Source organism: Excalfactoria chinensis, chromosome 11 (genome assembly GCF_039878825.1).
Source record: "Excalfactoria chinensis isolate bCotChi1 chromosome 11, bCotChi1.hap2, whole genome shotgun sequence".
NCBI classification, from domain to species: Eukaryota; Metazoa; Chordata; class Aves; order Galliformes; family Phasianidae; genus Excalfactoria; species Excalfactoria chinensis.
The window spans coordinates 1,725,783-1,749,258 of NC_092835.1; the positions used below are offsets into that span (position 1 = coordinate 1,725,783).

A 23,476-nucleotide genomic window follows, 5' to 3' on the forward strand; every position below is an offset into this window, starting at 1 on the left:
GCTGGATGTGGCTCTGGGCAGCCTGGGCTGCTGGTTGGTGACCCTGCACACAGCAGGGGGTTGGAACTCAATGATCTTTGAGGTCATTTTCAACCCAGGCCATTCTGTGGTTCCATGATGACACAAAATAGGATTTGCAGACTCAAGAGCTTAACTATTCCATTTTCCTTGTAGTGAAAATTTAGTTAATAACATTATCTAAGATCGATATCTTCCTTACAGACTTAATCTTACTTCTCAGTGGACAGCAGAGCTCACCTGATAGCATCTGTCTTCGGATGCTCCAGAACTACACTGCTATGGCACAGCCTGGTCCAACTGTACTCGTTCCTACAGCAGAGAGCAACTTAGAGCTGCGCTATTCATAAATACACATTTATTTTTCATTAGAAATGCATAATTACAGCATTTAAAAGCATTTTCCCCTAGAAAAGTAGTTAAGCAACAGTACAAACAAAATTGTTAGTCTCCTGCAAATACGTTTTTCATTACACCGAACAGAAAACACCAGCAAAAGGCTAATACTTGCAGTTATGGGATTTTTCTTTTCTTTTTTTTTTAATATTTTCCATTTTTTGTTATAAACACCATTGCAAATAAAAAAGCTGTCTGAACGGTGAAAAATATTTGAGCTCTTGATCTTCGATCCGTGGTAAAGCAGGTATTGCAAAGCAGCAATCCGCCTCCTAAGACATTTTGCGGACATTCAAATGGTGTAATTTCACAGAAGAAACGACGGGATGAAAGATGAATTTAAGTCTCACTGTTTCGATTAATTGGATTTCTTTCCACACCGACTTTTTTCCTCCTTACATATACCTAAGGGCAGGCCACGTGTTTGTTTCTTTTTCTGAGGGGTATATTCTCAACAGACGCAGCAGTGCAGCTCCAATTGCAGCAAATGGCTCTGGTTTGTTCTGGGTGAGCACAAACGGGTGGTCAGAAACCTGCTATGTGCACAGAAGCCACTGTCAGCCTAGCAGTCCATCTTCCTGGGGCTGCACACGACGTCTGCAGGGCTTCATTTCCCACCGTGGCTCACTGATATCTCAGCTCAAGCAGCTTTTCACCGCTTCCTTATTGGATTTGGATGGCTCCGTGTTCTATCTGCATTTCTGGTTGGATTGCTGACTGGAGGGTGTCAGTGCCCTGCAGAAGGAAACGTGAGATCAGGAAATCAATATGAAGACGTTTGTCGCTGATACAGCCAAAGGAGCAAACCATGCTAATACCAAGTTCTTCTCTACACCAGTGCAATAGCTGCATGAATATCAGCTCCATGATGGAGCTGAAACAGAAGGTGCTTACGAAGGCACTGAAAACAGCCAGGAGAACAGAAAGAATGTAACGTTAAAGCAATTAAAAGAGGTCTCATCGAAGATGGAGCTGCCCCACGTCAGTACTATCAGTGCTGGGAAGGGGTAATCCTGCAGCAAATGGCTGTTTGGACCAAGTTAGCCAGTGTACGGAAAACCAGATTATGGAGCACGTTAAAGCCATAAAATGAGAAGCATTTCAGAACAGCTGTGCTGGCTTGGATAAAATCCCTCACACCCAATAATCCTTCCCCTGATAGCAGCCAATATCACAAGCACAGATAAACTCTGAGGAAAGGGTAAGTGCTTAATGGTATTTTCCTGCACACTCCCACAGATTCCGGAGATCTGCCCTGCATGGATTTTCCCTCCATAAATTCATCTAATCGATGCTTTATGTAACGTCCTGGATACAGAAGTGTTTCCGTGGAGTTCTTCTTTTATGACAATGCCTTCCTTGCTCTCAAGCCTGAGTTTGAGGTTCGATGAACCACAAAGAAGCAGGGGTGGAAATTCAACCTGCGTTCCTCTCCTTTAGGGTTTGCCGTATGGCCACAGATTATTTATTCACATGAAAATACGGGAGGTTCAGAATCATAAAGCACTGCTTCTATGCGACGATTTGCCTGCGAGATTTTCTCTCCGCCTCTCTGATTTACAGCCTGTAATTGCACACCACTACATTCTGCTCTAGAGGTAATTCAGCTCTTATTTACACCTTCGGTAAATTGGTGTTAATAGATCACTGTCAATAGATGAGTGTCAAAGCAGTGGATAATCCTAACATACTGCCTCATTTGTTAGCAGGAAAGTCTTCAAGTGATGCAGGTTTTCACTCCCAGTAGATGAAAACTTAATGGAATTTAAGTAACTACCAAATAACAGTCAGAAGGGTAATGCTGAATATCTACCCAAAGTTCAGACTAACGTAGAAGGTTGCCCAAAGGGGACAGAAGCACAGTTTAGGTTTGAAATCGCCTGCAAAAGAATGTTAGCACATTAATGGCTCGTGTTTATAGTTGTGCCATAAGGGAACTAAGAGCCTTCTGGAATACTTGAGATTCTTACTTCTGCCTACAGCCGATTTGCAAATGCAAACTCATGCACTGCACTGAGAGCACTGAATTGAGGTGTGCAGCACCGTGTGCTTCAGCTGCAGACGGAGAAGGGACTCATTGCAAACAGCTCCCTGCCACCTTCAGGCACAGCTCTCAAGAACAGGAAGCCTTGCAGTCAGAATTCACACTTGTGGTGCTATGAGCATGGAATTTGCACAGGGAACAGCATCCAACGCAAGCAGATAATTAACTCCACTTTACAAAGCTTCGATTGATAAATGGATTCGAAGTCATTGAGGACATCTCAGCACCTTGGCAAAGAAGCCCATGTGATACAATTGTTGGTGAGAGACAACTCCGTGACCTCTTCCTTCTGATGAAGACCTTTCTAAGCCTCTAGGACTGTTCCACAATATTAAGCCAAGAAAGCTACAGCTACCCCCATAACTCCGTGCAACGCCAAATTCCAATTCATTATCAGATCTTTGGTTTCCAGTTTGTGTAAAACGAGGAAATATTTATGGCAAACTTATTTTTAGTCTGTTTTTCCTTTCATACTTTTCTTATTTCGCATTCCTTTTCTGTTTCTCTTCAGCTCTGTATAAATCTGTGGTTAACCACAATATTAAAACCTAACACGGTGCAAAGTGTCCCTGAAGAGAAAAGTAGCTCCTCTGGTGGCTGCCAGTCGTGTGGGAGACGGATGCTGATGTTTATAACCACAGCCTCCTACCATGGGAGGTGGGAGCCAAGGGGGGAGCGCAGCCTCCAGGAACAGCCCCAGCCTGTGGGTGCTGGATTTGAGATCTCCAAGGCGTGGAGTGAGGACAGCAGCATGGCAGGAGAGAAACACCTCTTGCTATCCGATACCTATATGCCTATTAGTTGCATGGGACCAGCAGTACTCTTGGTACTGCACAGCTTCAAGAAGCAAGGCATGATCCATCAGCAATGCTCTCGTCCAGCATGCTATTACAAGTGACTGTGAATCGATGACTGGGGAGGCCTGAAAGTACAGAGGGAAGGAACACGACTTCCTCCATTTCTTGTGCAGCTCAAGAGACCCAACATCCAAATGTTTGCAGCCAGGTCTGAACTCTCTGCAAAACTGGGTATCTACGTGACAAGATTCCCTTTTAAGATTGGTTGCTGAGGATAACATTATAACCTGGCTGGTAAGCCAATACGTCTCTCACAAGCAGTAGGCATTCTCTAGGAAAGGAGCCAACTCCAGTTGGGTTCATGGAACAACATGTAATCACCTTCAGGAAAATGTGACAGCTGCTTCTTTTGTATGCCTGCACTGCCACCAGGCATGGCTTTGGGCTGGTCCCAGCCTCAGCTACGTGACTCTTCAAACTGACCAAGGAAAGAAATAAAACACACCTCCTCCACCTTAACTGAGCCCATCAAGCGTTCACTTACAATTGCATACATTGCAGCTCCCGTGGGAAATCCAGGCTGTGGATCAAAATAACTGGAAAACTTCTGTCAGAAAATGAATAACCTTTTTAAGAGAAACCTCAGGCTGAAAAACACTTTTTGGATAGTTTCCAAGCCAGTTTTTTCCTCCACGTCCTGTAAAAATGGCTCTCAGCCCTCAAGGATGCAGAAAAACAATGGTGACCAAAATAACTGTTCTCTGGGGGCACTGAGCAACAACGCCAAAGAAGGAATAGTCAATAACCACTATTTACCTTTAAGAAAATTATCTTAATAATTTGGCATATATGGCATATATATATATATACAAATATCTCTACACATATATGCAGGCATACTTGACTGGTTGCAGAGTGGTCTGTCACAGGTGTGAGCTGCACATACTGGACTTGGATATCGCTGCCTTGCAGTGGGGATCCATCAACTCCTCCTGATGCAGGCTCGGCAGATGCAACAGCTATCAGCTGAGCACCCTGCAACACCTGCAAGCAGAGCAAAGGAAAAAGAGCTTGTGAACAGGCACAGCCAAGAATGCATTAGGAAACATCGACCTGAAAACAGATGCAACAACCAAACATGATTCAACATTGAGAAAACTTGTGTATCAGTACAAAAGAGGGGGAAACAAAAGGCAGACATTGAGTTCACTTCTAGCATCCTCGCACCTTCAGGTTGAAAATCAGAGGGTAGAAGCCAGGTTTGCTGGGAGAAAAAAGGAACTTGTTCAGTTTTGCTTGCTTGCTGCTGTCTCCTTGCATGGAAATATTGCGCTCCTGTAGCTGGGAAACATTTCAAAAGAGGTTTTTTTGGCCAACTGCTTCCAACGAGAGATAGTGGCTTTCCTAAGGAGTGGGTTGTTACCGCCCTCGTGATAAATGACACCTCCCTAAGCGCTGCAAAAGATAATTGATGAAGGATTCATAATTCTGCTAATGATTATTGCAAAGGGTAAGTGGGACAGACGGAGCAGTCTGCGCTGCTGTAATGTCAATAGCACACAGCCATCCCCCAGCTAATGTGTTCACTGTTATATAAATAGAGAGACGGAGCCAAGATACTTATTCTCACAGCCAAACACATTCAACTTTGGACAATTTGTTGCAGCAATGTTTATCTTCCCATTGTACACGAAGGTGTAGATTTACAAATTACCGCTAATTAATGCTCGCAGCCACTGACTCTACACATCTGCATGTTGACTGGTTGAGGCTGGGTCCCCCGTTAGCCAAGGAGCAACAAAAGAGCAGATGCTTCACCCAAAATCACTTGCTTAAATGCATCCCTGCGACGAGAGCGACTGTAATTTACTACTTAAACACAAATCAGAATGAAATATACATATGTGAACAACAGCAAGTCCCCCGATCTCATTTCAAAATGCAGCCAAAATACACAAATTCCGTTTTGGTTTCTATATGCTGTGAGTGCTGTTTTGTTTTTAACTACCTCTGGTATTTGAACCACAGCGCTCAAAAGATGCCTTTCAAACAGAGGAAAGAGAACCGAGAGCAAAAATAACATTCTGAACAAAAGCTTCCCTTACCCAAGTATGATTTCCCAGCTGATGGGAGGGTGGGTGGCCGTGAAGGAGTGGGCAGCACAGCCCGTCCCTGGGGAGTGTGGGAGGCCAAGAGGTGACCCCTAGGAAGGACCTTTGGGGTGTTGGCAGGGTTTTATGGGGATCTTGGGTGTTCCGAGATACGGTCAGCACTGAGCTGCAAAAGGATGCTGCGTTCTGTTTTTACAGGAGCAAGCAAAAGCCTCTTGTCCTGCACTATTTACTTTGGAACGACATGATACGCCCTGTCAGAACTACATGGCAGTCTGTCCTATTGATTATCCGCAGCTCTTAAATGTATCTTGTCTCATTAACTTCCAAAGCACAAACTTCAGGACGACTGCAAGCAACCAAACCAGCCCCTTTCTTGCACGCAAACTGCTTTGACAGCAAAGAAGCCTACAGCTGCTAACAGCACCAGCTCCCCTGTCTTAGGATGTGCTCCCAACAGCACCCCTTGCAGTGCACTTCAGAAGAGCTTAGAATCATAGAATTCTATAATAGCCTGGGTTGCAAAGGCCCACAGTGCTCATCCAGTTCCAACCCCCTGCTGTGTGCAGGGTCACCAACCAGCAGCCCAGGCTGCCCAGAGCCACATCCAGCCTGGCCTTGCAGGGATGGGGCATCCACAGCCTCCTTGGGCAACCTGTTCCAGTGCATCACCACCCTCTTTCTGTTATTTCAGTCTTAAAAACAGGCTTAGAAGTTTGTTATGCTGCAGAGTTCGAAGTGGTTGGATTTGATGATCTTTAAAGCTCTTTTCCAACCTGAGCAATTCTAAGTCACCCTTTCTAGTTCTCTCTAACAGCGCTACTGATGGATACCTGGTTCAGAAAATGCCTAATGAGTCCAGCTTTATGTAGTGCAGTGAAGGAGTGGTGGAACAGAGACCTCAGCAATAGGGGCAGGTGCGAGGATATGGCTTTTCTTTGGCTGCTCACTTGGCTCCCAGACCAACACATCAACGTTGTGATTCTTACCTGCCCTTGACCTTAAAATAATGGATTTGTACCACAAAAATTAACAGTCTGCCCTGAAAATGAACCTCTTTTCCCAGCTCCGCTGGGCTCCTCCAACATCCTGCCTTGCTGCTCCAAAACAGGTAACAGAATATGGTTAAACTGAAAAATAATAAACTTTCCTTCTAACAGAAGGGATTAATTCATGCTCTGGACGCCCACAAACAAGCAGCCCGGAGGCAGCTTCCACTTGCTCAGCACATAACCCAGCAGGACCCGACTCTGAGTTTGACTCACACTCACTTGGGTTGGTGAGGGCTCAGATCAGTGCTAAGAACAACCCTACAGAAGTCCACTGTTAAAATTAACAAGCAGACCTTAAAAAGTATATACATATATATATATATATTGATAATTCAGGGGAATGTTTGGAAAAAAGGCATGTTTGGCTATCTATTACGGCTTGATGGCAGTGCAAGGTGTTGCCTTGACAATGAGCTCTGAGAGCCTTTACAACACCCTTACATACCCCTCTTTGCAGATGCAAAGTGCTCTTCAAGCACTGTTGGTGGCCTGGCCTGATCTTCCCAACCTTCCCATCTCAATGATGATAACACTGCGTGGTGACCCTGCTGTACAACCCACCTCAACTACAAAGCACCAGAGAGCCCCATCCTCCACCGTACCCAGCAGCTCTCAGAAGAAGAAAATGTTCCCTAACTCCTTCCGAAAGAACACTAAGCGTTTTTCTATTAGTTTTGATTTTCAACCATCCTAGAAATACCAGAAGGAAAAGTATTTTGCTCAGCTGTTTATAATGAAGTGTGAACTCCTGGCATCGCCCGCTCACAGAACCGCAGCCTCTCTGACCAAACATTTGCTTTCCTTAGCGCTTCCAATGAGGCTCAAGAGCCAATGGATCTGATAAAACAACCTGAGAGATGGATGCACCCTTCCCATTCTCTTGAAGCATGTTGTGCCCATAGACATCACCCACCCCTCCTTACAGCAACACGTGGGCCAGATGGGACCTGCAGAGCCCTGCAGCAGCATCCAGCTGTGCTCCCATTCACCCCAACCTTGTCCTTCCTCCTGTTGGGTGCTTTTTGCTTCCTTCCCCCTCTGTTGTTTTTCTATCCTTCTCTTTTCAAAGTCTCGATGGATGGAAACATAAAAGCATTGAGTTGGGAGGTCCCAGATTTCTATTTTTGGCCCCGTCTTCAGTGAGTTTGCCATGAAAAATGTGGTAATAATAAAATTAGTAGTAATAATGAAAACCAGCTCTTTTCTCTGCTCTCCTCCTTTCCATTTTTGCCCATAACTAAGAGTTCCATTCAACATTCAACTGCCAGGGCAGGAAATAATAATAATAATAATGAAAAAAAAAAAAAAAAGATTAAAACATAATAGATTTTCCTTTGGTTTCTTCCAAAATTACTCCAGCACAATTTCCAACCATGGTTTAGTTCCTATCATCACATCCTCTGCTGATTTTACTTATCACAGGAAATGGTCCATCTTTTCCAAGTCATTCTCTATCCCCCAGCCTTCCAGTCCAGGTAACTGTCTCAGGATAACCAAAGAGTTGTTTAGCAAAGAACCAAATCCCTCAGTCTGCTCCTTGAAGGACTGAGCCTTCTCAAACACATTCTTGCTACTGTTGTTGTGTCCTTTCTTATTAATCTAGGCAAGCATGTATGTTTGCCTACCTATAAAAAGCCCAAAACTGAGACACACTGATTTCAACGCCTTTGTTTTTTCCACTGTTTCTTCCCATTCCTGCTGCAGGAATGCAATAAAAGATGAGGTTTCTTTAAATAACGGGACTGACTCACCGAAAGGATGGTTGTTCATGGATGGTTCGCAGCTGAGAACGCTGCAACACTGACGCACAGCACCTGAGCAAAAACTGCACATCCAAAGCGAGTTTTGCAGAGGAAAATGGAAAGCTCTGTGAAATGCTGCAGCTAAAACATTGGTGAAAGGACAGTTTGGGCACAGAAGTGTGCAGACAGCAATAGCTTTATTGCCCTCCTGTGCTGTCGTCATTGATGCATTCAAAGAACAAGCACAGCTCCAAGCAAGTCGCCAAACCTTTGCAAGTACAAGTCTTTGCAAGACTCCTGCAGCACTTGCTCTTAGCACAATGCATTACTTTGCATTTGGCTTAATTAAAAGGCAGGTGGAGTCAATCGTATCAGAGTGCAAAAATGACCTTTTGCTTTCATCAGTGGGCATTTAATTACACTGCCATTACATATCATTCATTATCAACTTTCATGATAGCATGATGATAGTGATAGTTAACCAAATAGCATTAATCAAAGATATCTGTGGGAAAACACAAACGGGAAGGCTTCAAATCACTTTTTGCAATATATCCAGTAAATTTAACACTGCTGACAATCGTTTGCTACAGAGCTTCCTTTTAAGTGATCAAGTGACACCCTGGACCTTAATTTGCTATTTATTTCCTGCATAAAACGTGCCAATACAACAATAAATTCAGCAGATATAAAAGTCCAAGATAGAACCATTGCAGGAGAGAGGAACTCTCCCTGCTGTGTATTTCTAAGCGCGCCGCATCGAACCGTGCAAAATGTGACCCTAAATCTGTCAAAACTTCATTAACTTACACCCCTACAGAGCCATATAACTGAGAGCACCTCCTTTACATTCCCCCAAACTAAAGCCCATGAAAACCAAAACTGATTTCGGGTCTACCAAGTGTGGAGAAACGAGGAGAGTAATTGCAGAGTACGTTTTTATCAGTGGCACCGTTTCCTCGCATGACAAATAATAAACCATCTCATCTGCTTTTACTTGGAGCGTTATCAAGCAGCACGGTTTTATTCCATAATGTCTACTCAGAGATTCCCTTAATGCGCCGGGACAAATCCCAGGGAAATGCAAGAACACAAATTGCAGTTATTGCGGTTAGTTGAACAAACTTGACAAAAAATCGTCCACCTTTCTGGTTAATGTGGTTGGATTGAGCTCAATAAGGGGCAGCAAGCCGTGCCTTAGCAGATTTAAACCATCTGCAGCCTCCAAAGAGCAGAAGCCCCTTCCCAGCACCTCACTGCCTGCAAGCTGCATTGCAGAGAGCCCCAAGGAAAGTGGGGCTCTGCAAGCCCAAGGGACAAACCTCAGCCTCTGAAAATCCAGGGCATGCCATAAAGCCACCAACACGATGGTTTAAGGAGAGCTGGAGCTGCTGGAGTAATGCTGCAATGGGCCCCGAGCACAGGAGAGTGAGATGCACAGAGCTGGACTGAGGTGCACAGAGCTGGACTGAGGTGCACAGAGCTGGATTGACATTTGGAAGGCAAAACACAGCAAGAGTTCGTGATCTTTATTAACATTACCCTGTATGTTTTTTTCCCCTCTAATGACTTGTCTGGGGTGTTTGGAAAGCGTTCACATCTGATTTGTTCAATAAACTGGAGAAACATAAGGGAGCCTAATAAACACAGGCAGTTCACGTTCTCTTGTTTCTCTTTTAGAACAGACACGTCCCTCACCGGCACCCTCCCCCCAACCCTTTCCAAAGGGCAATGCAACCAAAGTAGTCTGACCCATTATACCTGGATATAAGGTACACAGCACATATAGTATTTACAAATGCATAACACGTATGGAAAAAGCAAGGGGCTCACAAGCTGCCCCCAGGTTACACTAACCTGCCTAAACTAAGGGTGAAGGTGCAGGCATTCAGCTTAAGCATCTCAGGCCCCATAAAATTATGCTCAATAAACCAAAACACAATACAGGCCTTCACTGAAAATGCACTTCAAAACTGGCATGTGTGCAAACCTTGATTATAATTAGCTGGCAGATCAGCTGCAGATGTAATTTCAGTAAAAATTACTTGGATACGGAAAGAAGAATTACCTCATCTAAATTGACTGCATCAAATTAAAGGGCTTGTAAGGAAATCTGCACCGTGCATCTGACTCATCTTTTGTACAAAGATGCTCTCAGGAAATGGCCTGCTGAGGGAAATTTCCCCAAACAACCCTGTGGTTAAACTAGCAGCTCTTCTCAGACGTTCCCAAATCACAACCCACGGCCTCACTGGAGCTGTTACACAAAAGGGAGTTTTGTGTGCGGGTACCTGAGCTAAGCAGCTTGAGTATTTCTTGCTCTCCTTCTCCTCTAGAGGTGAGGCTCAGGCTGCTGTTCCTCCATCTCTTTTCTGGATCTCTCTCTAGCTTAAGCAACGTGTATACGATGAAATGGATGGAACGGCTTCCAAAGGGAAGAATTTTTAAGAGCAGAGCATTAAACCTCCCTACCATAATTCACTATTTCGAGAAATACTAATGAAGCATTTGGCTTAAATGGGTTTTGTTGGTGCATTGTTGTTGATTTTTTTTTCCAATCGAATGTTGTTTTTGGGATTTGGTCAACACAGAACTGAGTGCTATTAAGAAATGGCTTGGATAGAACAGAGACAAATACTACAGTGTCAAAGGAACGGCTTGAAGCTGGAGCTGCTGAGTGTATGAGCTGCAGAGGAGTCAGCCCTGAGTGACCCAGACTCACTCCCACTGACCAGCACCGATAGAGGTTATCCCAGTGAAAAATAAACGGTGACTCACGCAGCATCTGGATGGTGGGAAAGTTTTTGTTGTGACATAACAGCCAAGCGGGAGAGGAGAGTTTCGTCTTGCAGGGCTGCCTTCCTTTACATTTTTGTGTGACAAGTCTAAAAATGTAAATACGGTTTTAAATGTCACCCCGCTGCTCTCGTTCTCCAGTCCTGTGGATCCCGCCAGGGTGAGTTAGGCTTCAACAAAAGGTCAAGAGAAATGCCGGAGCACTCAGCTTTAAGACAAACACACACTACAGAATCCTGCTGAAGTCTTCGGCCACTTCCAGCACAAAGAGCATCCAGTCCTTTCACAGATAACTTCCAACTGCAATTCATGCTGCTAGTGCTGACGAGAGGATCTGTGCCCTGCAATGAGACTAGCAGTAAACACGGCAGTGAAAGCAGCCAAACCCAGATCACCGAGGATCCACCAGAATCAAACACATCTGTTATTGTGCTCTGAAATGCCTAAAACAAAGTATGGGTTTCCACTCAGAGCGGTGATTTCAGTTTGATTCCACAAAGAAGAGGCATGGAGGGGAGCTGCAAGTGTTTACATTGCAGCTAGCAGTGAATTTTGGTTGTTTTTAATGTGAACAATATAAGATGTGAAAGTTTAGTGCTTGTTGCTCGGGTAACAAAACACTGCTCCCACCGTACGCTCAGTGCTGCTATTACAAGGGAGAAATAAGGGTGGGGGGGAAAGCACATGTGACAATGGTGTGAGCCTATTTTATGGGTAGGGGAACTGCAAATCTGCAGTGCTGCAATGAGGGGTGGTGATGCACTGGAACAGGTTAATAGAAGTCAACAGCAGGTTCAAACATTCTCCTTTTTTCTACCAGCAAGCCCAAGGAAGCCAGGAAACCTAAGGAAGATGCTTCTTTGATGGGCACAGATAGAGATACAGGCCTGTGTTAGTTGGCTCAGGTATTACTTCTCCACCACATGGTTTGAACACAAACAGCTGAGGAGTTCCACTGGGATTTGCACAGGCAGTATAAACTCCAGAACTGCAGGTCAGAGACATTGACACCATGAGAAGGAGACAGACATACAGTTCATAGCACTGCAACTATTTCCTTGGTTGGTATCGAGCATGTTAGTAAGTAACAAGTGTCTTATGAAGTGGTCACTAGCTTTTGTTTTGAATGCCAATTACAGCAGGATGAGCGCAGAGGGAAGCTGATGGATGGTAGGAGGAGGGTGGCTTCTATGGGGCACACAACACAAGAGCTCAGTCTCCATCCCATGGCCCCAGAGGTAAGCATTCCATGGAAACATCTGCCATTGTGATCATGTCAGTTCCAGGCAAGTCATGGTTCCAGGTATTTTAAAAAGAGAAGGATGACAAGAATGAATGGATTGAAATACAAAGTATTTCAAAATACTTCGACATACCCCACAGCTCCATCCTTGGCTTTATTTAACAGTTAAATTCACGTAAAGAGAATCCAAGCTAACATGAACTTTACCTACATTGCTTAAATTCAAGCATGAAAAAGGACAGCGTGACTGCAAACAGCTCAGTTTGCTCCGGCGATGACCAAAACCAAAAGCAGCTGTAATGCAGCTTTAAGCTCCGTACCGAGTTCCACTTATTAAAAAAACCCTTATGTTTCACATCAGAAAGACTCGCAGACAATTGAGCTCCAAAGCCACGAGGAAAGAAAAATGATTGATTTCTTTTATTAAAGTAGGTGCTCTCACTTCGACGCGCTGCCGTGTTTAAAACTGTCATCTCTTCCACAAATTTAATCTGTCAGACTAACACAAATCTCCCTCCTCTGATTTCCATCAAAGCTCACTGATAAGAGATCAGTTATAAATGCTGCCGTGAAACCTCATCTTTTCTGCTCAGCTGCTCCATCAGCGCTCTGCTCAGCAATGGAACCTCACACGTGCTTTCCCTTCAGTCAGAGCACCATGCAGACAAACCCTAGCACTGCCTTGGAGAAGCACTTGGGAACTGCTGCTTCCTTCACACCAGCATTTGCAGTGATGAAAATAGGCTTTTTCTACTCTAGAGCCATAAAATGAGAACAGAGCATCAGTTTGGCACACTACGTATTATGGCCACGCAGATTACACTTGCCCAATTTTGCTATTAGTTCTTGGTTACTGATTTCCTCCTTAGTTTATTTCTCTCAGGTTGGGGTCAATAAGCTGACCTTCAGGAGCTGCAGGAAGTGTTCAGAACGGGAATTGCAGGTCGAGAACACAAATAACATCCCTTTCCTGGCAGTGATTTCCAAATTGCAGCCTTGGTTTGCATGCATTAACCTCCATTGTGACACCCTGTGATGCACAGGAAAGCATTTTCAAAGCAAAAAGCACTGCAGCTGATAACCAAAGCTCGTCTGTTTCAATTCTGAACGAAGAAGAAGGGATTGTTTATCCACTTCCCTTCCTGCACCGCTTAGAAAACTCTATCAAGTCATTCTGAGCGCATTAGGTAACATGTACACGCTGTTCCGCTATAAATCATTAAAATCTCTCTGTTTTGGGGTGGAAAACAATTGGCACAGTAGTTGAGTGCCTGTTTTCCCTCGCGGATTGAACTTCGACCATATGTCTGTTGTCAGGGCAATTTCACCCCTGAAGAACAGCCTCGGGACTCCTCCAAAGCTCAGTGCTCTTATCTGTGCTCTCTGTCATTTATTTACCCATTCGTTCACCGCTCGCGTTTGTTTTCCACTTTGCTGCGACCCACGGCAGCCGCTTACTATGGGATGTGATGATGGAGACAGCCCACTGATGCACAGGCTCCCAATCCCCCACCGCTGCACTGCAGGGCTCCCATTCCACCTCTCCGCAGTTGAACCGAGCTCAGGTTCTCGCACACGGCGATGCGTTTTGCTACCGGCTGAGCCTGCAGGCCAGCCAAAGGCCTCTCCTCTCCGAAGGGATACGCAGGGAGCATTTGCATACATGTTAAACTTTCCTATCATCATCATGACCGCATTTTTTTTACGACACCTTTTGGAACAACTCTCCATTTTATTTTCTTTTTTTAATCTCTCATTTTTAGTGAGAAAAGGGAGAGGAATCCGGAGCGTGAATTTGAAGCAGACTTCAATGAAAGCTCTGAACCCATAACTATTGTTTTCTTAGAGCACACATCTGGCCTTCCCCAGCATACTGCCAGTTCTGTAACTCAGTTTAATACCCAGCTGGGATAATGTAAAACTAGCATATAACCTAAAATCAATGCTAGAAGCACATTTTTTTTGTTCAGTAATACATGTATGCATTAAGTTCAACTCGACTAACGTTCTACCCACATACTGAAAAGCTTCTATCGGCAGAGGGGGGAGAGGAAGGGGAAATCACACCCCAACCAGGCACTGTGCATGTGTGGCCACACAACTGGAGTCTGGAACCAAACCTCACCCGAGCAGCATAAAATCGTGCTTATAAAAGGTTAAAATTACTCTTTTTTTTTTTTTAAATTATTATTATTTTTACAATGAAAAGGCAACTTTTTAAAGCGCAGACATTTAAAATGTGGTTTTCTCATAACATCAGAAAGGAATTATCAAAGAGCGTAGCACTGGTGTGGTGCAGGAATGTTCCCCGGGCTGTTGACAATCTTTTCCCTGACCAGCATGAAACTCTCCTCTTTCTGCAGCCCGTGGGAAGCGCGATGCCTGCTAACAACATTTTCACTCTTAGGAAACTAAACATACCCAGAGTGCACGGAGAAAACTGCTGCACAAAGAGCACTGAGCCTACAGAACGCTCTCACATAGGAAAAGCATCTTCTTTTGGCAACTCCAACGGCCAAAACGTAACTCAAAAGCCAGGGCAGCAATAAAAGCGACAACCCGATAATGTTCTCCTGAAGGCTGCTAATAGGTGAGCGCAAAGCAAGGAACGCGGCATGCTTATTTTAAAAGCAACTGGCAAAATGGTACTGAAGGAGTTGAAAGAGGCGTCTGTGACCGTGATTCCTTCCTCCAGTCCATTAATGCAAGAATTATTTGACTGGGGTTATCAGATTTTAGTTTGCACAGTAACTTTGCACCCCACCATCAGAGCCTGATGCTGTACGGCCGGCTGTTCTCGGGAAGGAGAAGAAAGGCTTAAAGAGAATCCAGCCTTTTAGAAAGAAACATTTGGACTTGATCAAATCTGGTCTCGATACAAATTACGGTATTTACAAACCAGATTTGCAGCCCTCACGTGGCTCCTGAGACTGTCCTGGGAGCACAGAACGCCAAGTTGTTTTAAATACAAGGATTCCATACAGCATGTACTCTACAAATGCATTTTTTTTTTGTATCTTCTACAGAAAACTTCTGTTTTTTCTGTTTTCCTAATAAAAAAAAACAACCCTGTCTATTAGACAAACAAAACATGATGTTAGAACAGCAGACCTGTATCAACCCATCAGCCTACCTGCACTGCATTGCTGCGGCTGGGACTCGAACCATAAACTCACCACTAATTGGGGAATTCTGGAAATGCTTCCTCTTATACGGCATTCCTAGGAGCAAATCTCCTCCTGGGCACCAATATTTCCCTCTTCAAAAACCTTTTTGTATCTTGCTGTCATCACAACGGTCAAGGTGCAAAGACTGCACATTGAATACCACAAAGCCACCCCATGACCTCCACTAAATCCGTGCCTTTAGAAGGAAGGGAGGAAATGGGGCTCAAGGAGAAGGAGACAGCAAATGCTGCTTTAGTATTTGCCATAGCAAGAAGAAGATAAAAGCATAGGAAAAAAATAGAGGGGTAAAACGGACCCCCCCAGGGGTGCAGAAAATTTACAGCTTGCAAACTATTCCCTCTGATACTTCACGTATTTATTTACCTGCCGATGTACCTGTTGCATTTTCCCACAAGTCTGATGTCGAAATCAGATCACCCAAAGCACAAAGAAGCCCGTTATATAGTAAATTATCCACACGGGAGATAAGCAACAAAATGGCCCTGAAAAAAGATGGCGTTAAAAAATGTTTTCTCCATTCAAGCACAATCAGATTAAAAATAAATAATAAATCCTAATTATCCATCTTAGCATTTATGACAATTTATAAACCACTGCACATCACAGGCTTTGAGGAGCCAGTGCTATAAGACAGAAATAAGAGTTAATAACTACATATTAAAGTTCAGGTGGTGGCAGATAGGATCGTGGTGAACAGGTAAACTTTCCCCATAGGTTTGAGGCTTTATGTTTTGGGAATAATTTAATCTTCAGCTCCTGGCTGTTTCTGTAGTGATGACACTTCCCATACACAGCTGGCCAGGGGGTTAAGTTAATTGCCCAAGTGGGCAGGCACAGCTGGAAATAACGAGAAGGTAAGTATGAAATCTTGCTCAGTGCTCAAGTTCCTTTCCCTGGTAATGCAGAGAGGAGAATTCCTGCATCATCCAAGGATGAGTTTCCCCAGCCCCCAGATTTATATTATTAGGGCTCAGCAATTCAACACTTTGCTTCTCTACCCGCCAGGGAGCAAACCTGAACAGGACAACAAATTGAGCCGTGGTGTTCACCACTCCAAAACAGACACGCTCCTTTGCTGTGCCCCTTCGAGATGCAGCTCGTTTTCAGCTTTTTCAACTGTTCTTCCCCTGTGGAATCCCGTATCTCCTGAACAGCTGTGGCAAACATCAGCACTGCTCTGGCTAATGAGCTGTTCCACTGCTGGTCATGGGTCCACACCAGACTTCTTGCTGAATACTGCATGAACACGTCTCCAAAACGACAAGAGGCAACTCAAAGAAAAATGAGCTCCCCAATGGCAACGCTCACAAATGAAGCACTTGTTTGAACATTTGACAACCTTTGATATTTCTTTACTAAAGTCAAGATTTGCTACAGTGGTCATTTCTACCACTGTAAAAATGCGCTGTCTTTGTGAACTAAATGGCTGGTGACATTTACTGTGGTCTTTCCAGAGAGCCACACAGGTCAGTCTTAGACCTATTACGTGTTTTATGCACAAAGAGCTCCTTTGAGAGCACGAGCAAGCTCCATACAGATCGATGCACGTCTTTAAACCATTACAGATCTCATTACAGAGAAAGCATAGCCACAGTCGCTGACATTCATAAAGGAATTTCTAATGTATCAGGGCACAGGAAAGCAGTTCTGTTATACAATTCCCTTTGGACTTTTTTGGGGTGTTTAAGAAGAAGAGAGCAAAACACAGTAGCTACCTACGGGAACAGAGAAGCACTGCTGCTTTTCCTGGACAACGTGTGATGCTGTTGTGTACAAACCCACAGCTGAGGCTGCACGCTCCCTTTTATTTTAAAGTGATGAACAAAGCTATACGTTAGAGTGCTCACTGAAATAAAACAACCAACTGCAGAGCACCGCTGTTACTTGAGTTATGGCAAACAGGGTAAGAATGTATTACTGCATGTTGAGATACATACAGGGCACAGGCGATAAGACCTGCATCTTGATAAAGAGTTGAAAAATCCTGTCAACACGTCGGTGAAATATTAGATTCTAAGATAAATCAGCAATAGAGGGATCTGCAATTAATTTGTTGTGCGCCAGACTCTTTAAAAGCGGAGAGGGGGAAAGTTTTGCATTGAGAAGCAATTTGAAGCAGTTCAAATCTGTTTGCAGTGTAAGTTCCGGAGCACATCGGCAATTGATGTATTGGATATAGACAGCAGAAGTCTCTGTACACTCAGCTCAAAGCACTGGACCAGGAGCTGGTTGTGCACTTAAAGCCATGCGAGCTTTCAAAAGCTTCCTTAGCAATAAACACAAATAAAATTTGAAATATATCACATGCATCACAAGAGGGAAAGTGAAGAGAAAAAAAGAACAGGAAAAGCAAACATCGGGTTTTATTGTTTCTATTTGGGCTGGAAATTAGATTTCAGATTGAAAGGACAAACACTGTTTGGTCTTATGTCTAAATATGTTTGTCCGCTGGTGGAAAACTGAGGAAGGTTTCCGTCCAAGGAAAACAATGAGCCCGACCCAACAAACCGAAGGGTGAGAGAGGATTCAGCCTGCGTGATATTACGGACACAAATCATGTTAAATTACATGCGAGCAAAGAGACAGCTCTGAGCCTCACACACCAAGAATTTCTCACGCTGATCCCATGCCTGAAATGCTCCTGGCCTCCATCCTTCCCGGGGTGCAGCCGCCTCGCACGGAAGTACCGCAGATTTTGGCTATCAAGCAAGCAGGGCCAGGCACAGGCCTCATATGTACAGCCCAGCCCCATGTATGCATGTGAAACCTGCGCCCATAGGAGCCCCTTTCAAGCAGTCTGCCCTCAGCTGAGCACCTAAAGCACCACCCCATGCACAACTCACACACTGCACTGTAGTCAGGTTAGATTCAGCTTGCTGCACTGACATCCACGGCTTTTCAGAGCATTATAAGCCCTCCCAGTGCAGGTCTGCAGGCAGCAGCAGGTGGTGTTCTTAGCTGCTAAAAGAGAGGCTGTGGATGCCCCATCCCTGCAGGCATTCAAGGCCAGGCTGGATGTGGCTCTGGGCAGCCTGATCTGCTGGTTGGTGACCCTGCACATAGCAGGGGGTTGGAACTGGATGTGCATTGTGGGCCTTTGCAACTCAGGCCATTCTATGATTAAATGCATTATTGTTTTAGTTCTACTTGCACATCTGCCATGTAGACAGAGAAGACCAAGAAAAAGAAAAGCATGAACTGCCTTTAAGAGAGCACAATAAAACCTTCAGAAAACTGATCTACAAAAGCATGCCAGGAAACTTGGAAAGCCAAATCAGTTTTAATATCACGATGATTGAGTGCATTTAAAAGGAAAATGAAAAAAGGGAGGATGGTTTTGCCTCAAAATGCAATTAGATAAAATCTATCTTAGACCACAAACGTACAAAAATAAATGAGTAATAAGCTGCTAATCTCCAAGACTTTTCCAAGTTTTTACTTACTCAAGAAGTGAACCGTCCCCAGATCTCTTAAATAGGAAACGCTTTCTATTGGTTATCTATGACTAACGCTGCTAAAAGCTTCAGATTAACAATTTTGGGGCATTTAGGCAATTTTTCCTGACTTTAAATGTTCTGCTTTCCGTTTCTTTAGCAGCATTTTTCTCTATTATTATTATTATTATTTTTTAATGAAGAGCCAAAAACTTTAAATGAAGAATATTTATTTAATGCCTGTTCTGTTACTGACTTGATTTACAGGGCAGCACGATAACTAAAAACTCATTCGAAATACTTCAGGATTTCGAACTATCTGGCTAATGAGTGAATAACTGCCAAGGAACTCAATGACTTGAGTCACTGGTATCCCAGGTAAATAGGAACTGCCCAGATACAGAATGTTCCCAGCTGAGAGGCCAGGGCTGTGGAAACTGGCTGACAGCAGCCGTGTGTTGTTGGGAATGAGAAGCAGAGGATGGAGTGGTGGAAGGACTCCTATGGGACAGGCTGAGCTGAAGGAACGTTCAAAGGCTATGAAAGATTTATTATATCATGAAACCACCTGAATTCCTCTATGCAAAATGCACTGCGTTTTCAACTTAAATAGATACCTACGTGATGTTGTCTTGTCTTCTGAAATACACAGAGAGCTATTACCAAAGTATAGAACTTTGCAGTAACCTGGGACAGCACTACAGCCACCACCACGAGAAAACACCAAGCAAATAAAACAGGTCGGTGTAAAAGCCTCGGCCACATATTGTGAAAGATGAGCCCAATTCCCAACATTACTTCAAAGCAAAAGTACAGAGAGAACAAGCCACTTTTCCCTCAGTATATGAGGAAAACCTTCAGAATTAATATTATGTAGCCTGTTTTACAGGACATTCCTAGTTACAGTATCTGGTTTTGGCAACATTTATCTTTGCAACTGAAGAAAAATGTTTCCCTTCCTTACATTAGCAGGAAACATAAAGCTTTGCTGAGCCGAGTCTTGCATTGCTTAGCACCGCTCCAAGCCAGGCAGCAGCCAGTCCCATCCCATGCAGACCTGCTCTGAGCTGACCCAACCTGGGCACATGGAGGTTCAGCGCAGAGCCCTGCAGGCTTGAACCTTCAGCTCCACCTGCCTCTCTGGTCCCAGCACATCATTTCCAGAGCAGAATACAATGTGACCTTACCAGCATCTAACGAAACACTGCCAACTATTTTCACGGCCTTTGTGATTTATGGCTCCGTGATGTTTTATTGTGATCGTAACCTTTTTCATTAGCTTGTAAATTAACGACTCGAAAAAGTGAAAGAGAAAAAAAGATGAAGCAGAGATTCCAGAGTTGTCATGGTATTCTTTAAGAAAAACATTTTGAAAGCAAGCTCTTATTTTAGCCAAAAAACAAAGGCTCTGAGTTCCCTTACAGCCTTTACAAGCAGCTGTGGGCAACTGCTAAGATGAACAGAACATTCTGCTACCTAACTAATACAAATCCTTGCTTCTCATTATGAAAATTAAACCCAAGCTCCTTAGAAGACACAAAGAGCTGATTGCAGTTTATTTCTGGTAGTGCTCAAGGGATGCAATGAATCTATGAAGCAGTTCTACACTCTTGGGGCTTCAGCTGCCATTAGCAAGGACTGGATCTACTGTACCAGGCTACCTTAGCTAGAATCTTTGCTTATGAATTTGCACATCAAACAGTCTCTATTGCAGACACACACAGCACGTGATGCGCAATCATTACAGTCCTACCAACCCTAGTTTCTTATTCTTGGGATGCACTGGAGACAGGATGGCCTGTCAGTACAGGGGTAGTGAAAAGCAGCCATGGGATGGATAAATTATCAGGGCAGTTCCAGTGACAACGTTTAAACCAAACAGGTGCCATTCTTGAAAGAGACTGCTGTGCTTTACAACACGTGCTATATTACATATAGCAATATGTAATGCACGTACTCAGCAACGGCTGTCGGTAAAATCCTTACAGCAAGAATACTGAAGACATACATAGCACACATGCTGAATAAGAACCTAGTGATTTCCAACTGTTTTTATTCCCCTTAGGCTCGCTTAAGAAATCCCAATCACTATAAACTAGCCATTGCATTTCAGACAACTATATATTTTCCCGAGCATTAATATATTAAACATATGAGTGCATATAATTTAAACCAAACAAGTGACTTCATCTTGCCAGCAGAATGAAAAGCCTCCTGAAACGGCTGCATTTGCAACATAGCGAAAGAGAACTCGTGTATATGAAACACAGCAGGGAAATGAAATGCATCCCAAAGATGTTGGAAAACAAGCATCACAAATACGTCAGGCTCTCCTGTTTGCTAAGAGTGAGGTATTTGAATATAAAGAACTGCACTGTATGTCAGAGCTACGAAGCTCCCGGTGAATGCATGGACCGAGTGGCTTTTCTAGATCTGGTTCCCATCTGACATGGTCAGAGGGCTGCAGAAAAGTCTCCCGATGCGGTTCAATGCACAGCAATAAACATTTTGCTAATTGTCCACAGAAGAACTGGAAGAATTTCCAGTTATTAGTCATAAGCTCCTCTGCAAAGAAGGAGCGCTGAGATGTGATCTCAAGCACAGCAGAAAGGAATCAAGCCGTTTTCCTCCAAAAGCAAGAAAGCCTTGGCTTCTTCCCCAGTAAAAGCAAGAGAAAATCTACCATGAATCAGAGCAAAGGCTCAAAAATGCAAACAAGAAATCCAGGATTCCTAAGTTCTTATATCTGCTCCCTATTCACTTAGGTGATTTGGGCAAATCATTGCTTCCATCCCCTCACGCGTGCGCTAAGGTCGTTACTGCTTCCTTATGGGTATGTTTTGGAGAACTGTCTGACAGAAAGGCTCCAAATCCATAAAACAAGGGCACGGGATGCTACCAGCAGCTCCACACATCTGGCAGGGACTCCACTGTCAGAGCTGCACTTAAAAACAGGTTAACGATAGGAAATAAGTCCCTGTCTCCCCTGGAAGCTGTGAACCAATTAGACTGCACCCTGTCTTACGTGCACTGCTGACATTCCTCTGCAGCTGAATCCTTCGCCATCACTGGAAATACCCATACGATCCCTGCCTGGGTTTTCACATTTGCCATTAAGCACATTACTAATTTATACATCAGCAGACAAAACTCTGCTCCTGCACAGCAGGTGGGCACAGGTTGGGGGATGTTTCTGTGCCTCAACTAGGATTGTAATTAAAGAGACATACCAGTCCAATAACTGCACAGGGAAGGGATGGTGTGCAACTCACAGACAACAGCCACATTAATTAATGCACTTCCAAAATGATAGCAGCTTATTATGCACTTTCAGAATTATCTAGGGGGAATGGTTTGAAACTGAGACAGGGCAGGTTTAGGTTGGATCTGAGGAGGAAGTTTTTCACCCAGAGGGTGGTGATGCACTGGAACAGGTTGCCCAAGGAGGCTGTGGATGCCCCATCCCTGCAGGCATTCAAGGCCAGGCTGGATGTGGCTCTGGGCAGCCTGGGCTGCTGGTTGGTGACCCTGCACATAGCAGGGGGTTGGAACTGGATGAGCACTGTGGTCCTTTTCAACCCAGGCCATTCTAGGATTTGTATGATTCCATGGTTCAATGCTGTCACCTTCCATTTGCAATCCGACCCCTGAAATCAGCTAGAACTCTGCTGGTGGACTCGGACAACACAGCACTGACAAAGCACGGTGCAACAACTGCCACAACACACAGCTGCGCCTTTTAAATCACGCACCGCTGAGCAAAAGCCGTTCAGCTTTAAAACTGACAGTACCACATCCCTTAAACTGCATTTCAAACGTTATTGGTTAGCCCCTCCATAAGAGGAAAAGTTTGTGAGCAGCGCGTTCCCTACGGAAAGGCAGCGCCGCGTTCAGCTGAAGGCGACCACGATGCGATCATTAGGATTGCTCCGACAGAATTTCATCTGCAACCATAATGAAATAACAAACCAGCAAGATCTGCACACACAGAAAAATAAGCGCTGAGAGGCAGGCATGCCTATACGTATCCAAAGCCTTTCCTGCTTTTATAGACGCCATTTTCATCTTCATTCTGCTTGCTGAACGCTTTATGGCACATCAGCACATGCGCAGGGATACCTCCACAAAGCCATTAAGTAATTAAGTTCTCTTTTTTCTTTAATCAAAAATAAAACCCATTTTGCTTGTGAAATCTTGGCTCAATTTACCGTATTTTGTGTCCTATAACGTACCCTTTTTCTCCTCGCTGCTCTGTTTCTAACACCTGATCCCTGCTAATTCTTCTCGCCGCTATTTTGTTCAACTTTTTCTTTCACTTTCCCATAGTTCGATTCCTCCCGACATCGCTCGGAGAACAAACGCATCCAGGTTTTACAAAGCATCTGCTCCACCCAACACCTCATTCATAAATGCTTTTACAGCACCGCGTGGAAAAAAAAAGCCCTCAGAAGAATAAAAGGGTTTTACCTTCTGCTTGATCTCTCTCTCTCCCTTTGGTCTCATTTTTCTTTCTATAGGTGACTCGCACAGATAGCAAACAGAAGGGTCAAATCCAACCAGCGATGCCCCCAGCTCCCCCAACCCCACAGCAGAGCTCTGACCTAGGGAAAATCACTAACAAATGCTTACAATGCTCAGAGTGAAAGCATCCCCAA

General features: G+C 44.2%; 1 protein-coding gene across 6 annotated transcripts in view; it reads right to left on the minus strand.

The window, feature by feature from the left end:
* Positions 1-287: 287 nt before the first annotated feature.
* BANP (BTG3 associated nuclear protein) overlaps positions 288-23,476 on the minus strand; it is a 115,989-nt gene continuing 92,800 nt past the window's right edge. For 5 of the 6 annotated variants that reach the window (XM_072346739.1, XM_072346736.1, XM_072346735.1 and 2 more), the window contains 2 exons: positions 4,156-4,299; positions 288-1,149 (listed from right to left, as the gene is read on the minus strand). In XM_072346739.1, coding sequence (XP_072202840.1) covers positions 1,078-1,149; positions 4,156-4,299 — 216 coding nt within the window. In that variant the 3' untranslated portion in view covers positions 288-1,077. The remainder of the gene's footprint in view (positions 1,150-4,155; positions 4,300-23,476) is intronic. The other variant, XM_072346738.1, reaches the window with a different exon arrangement.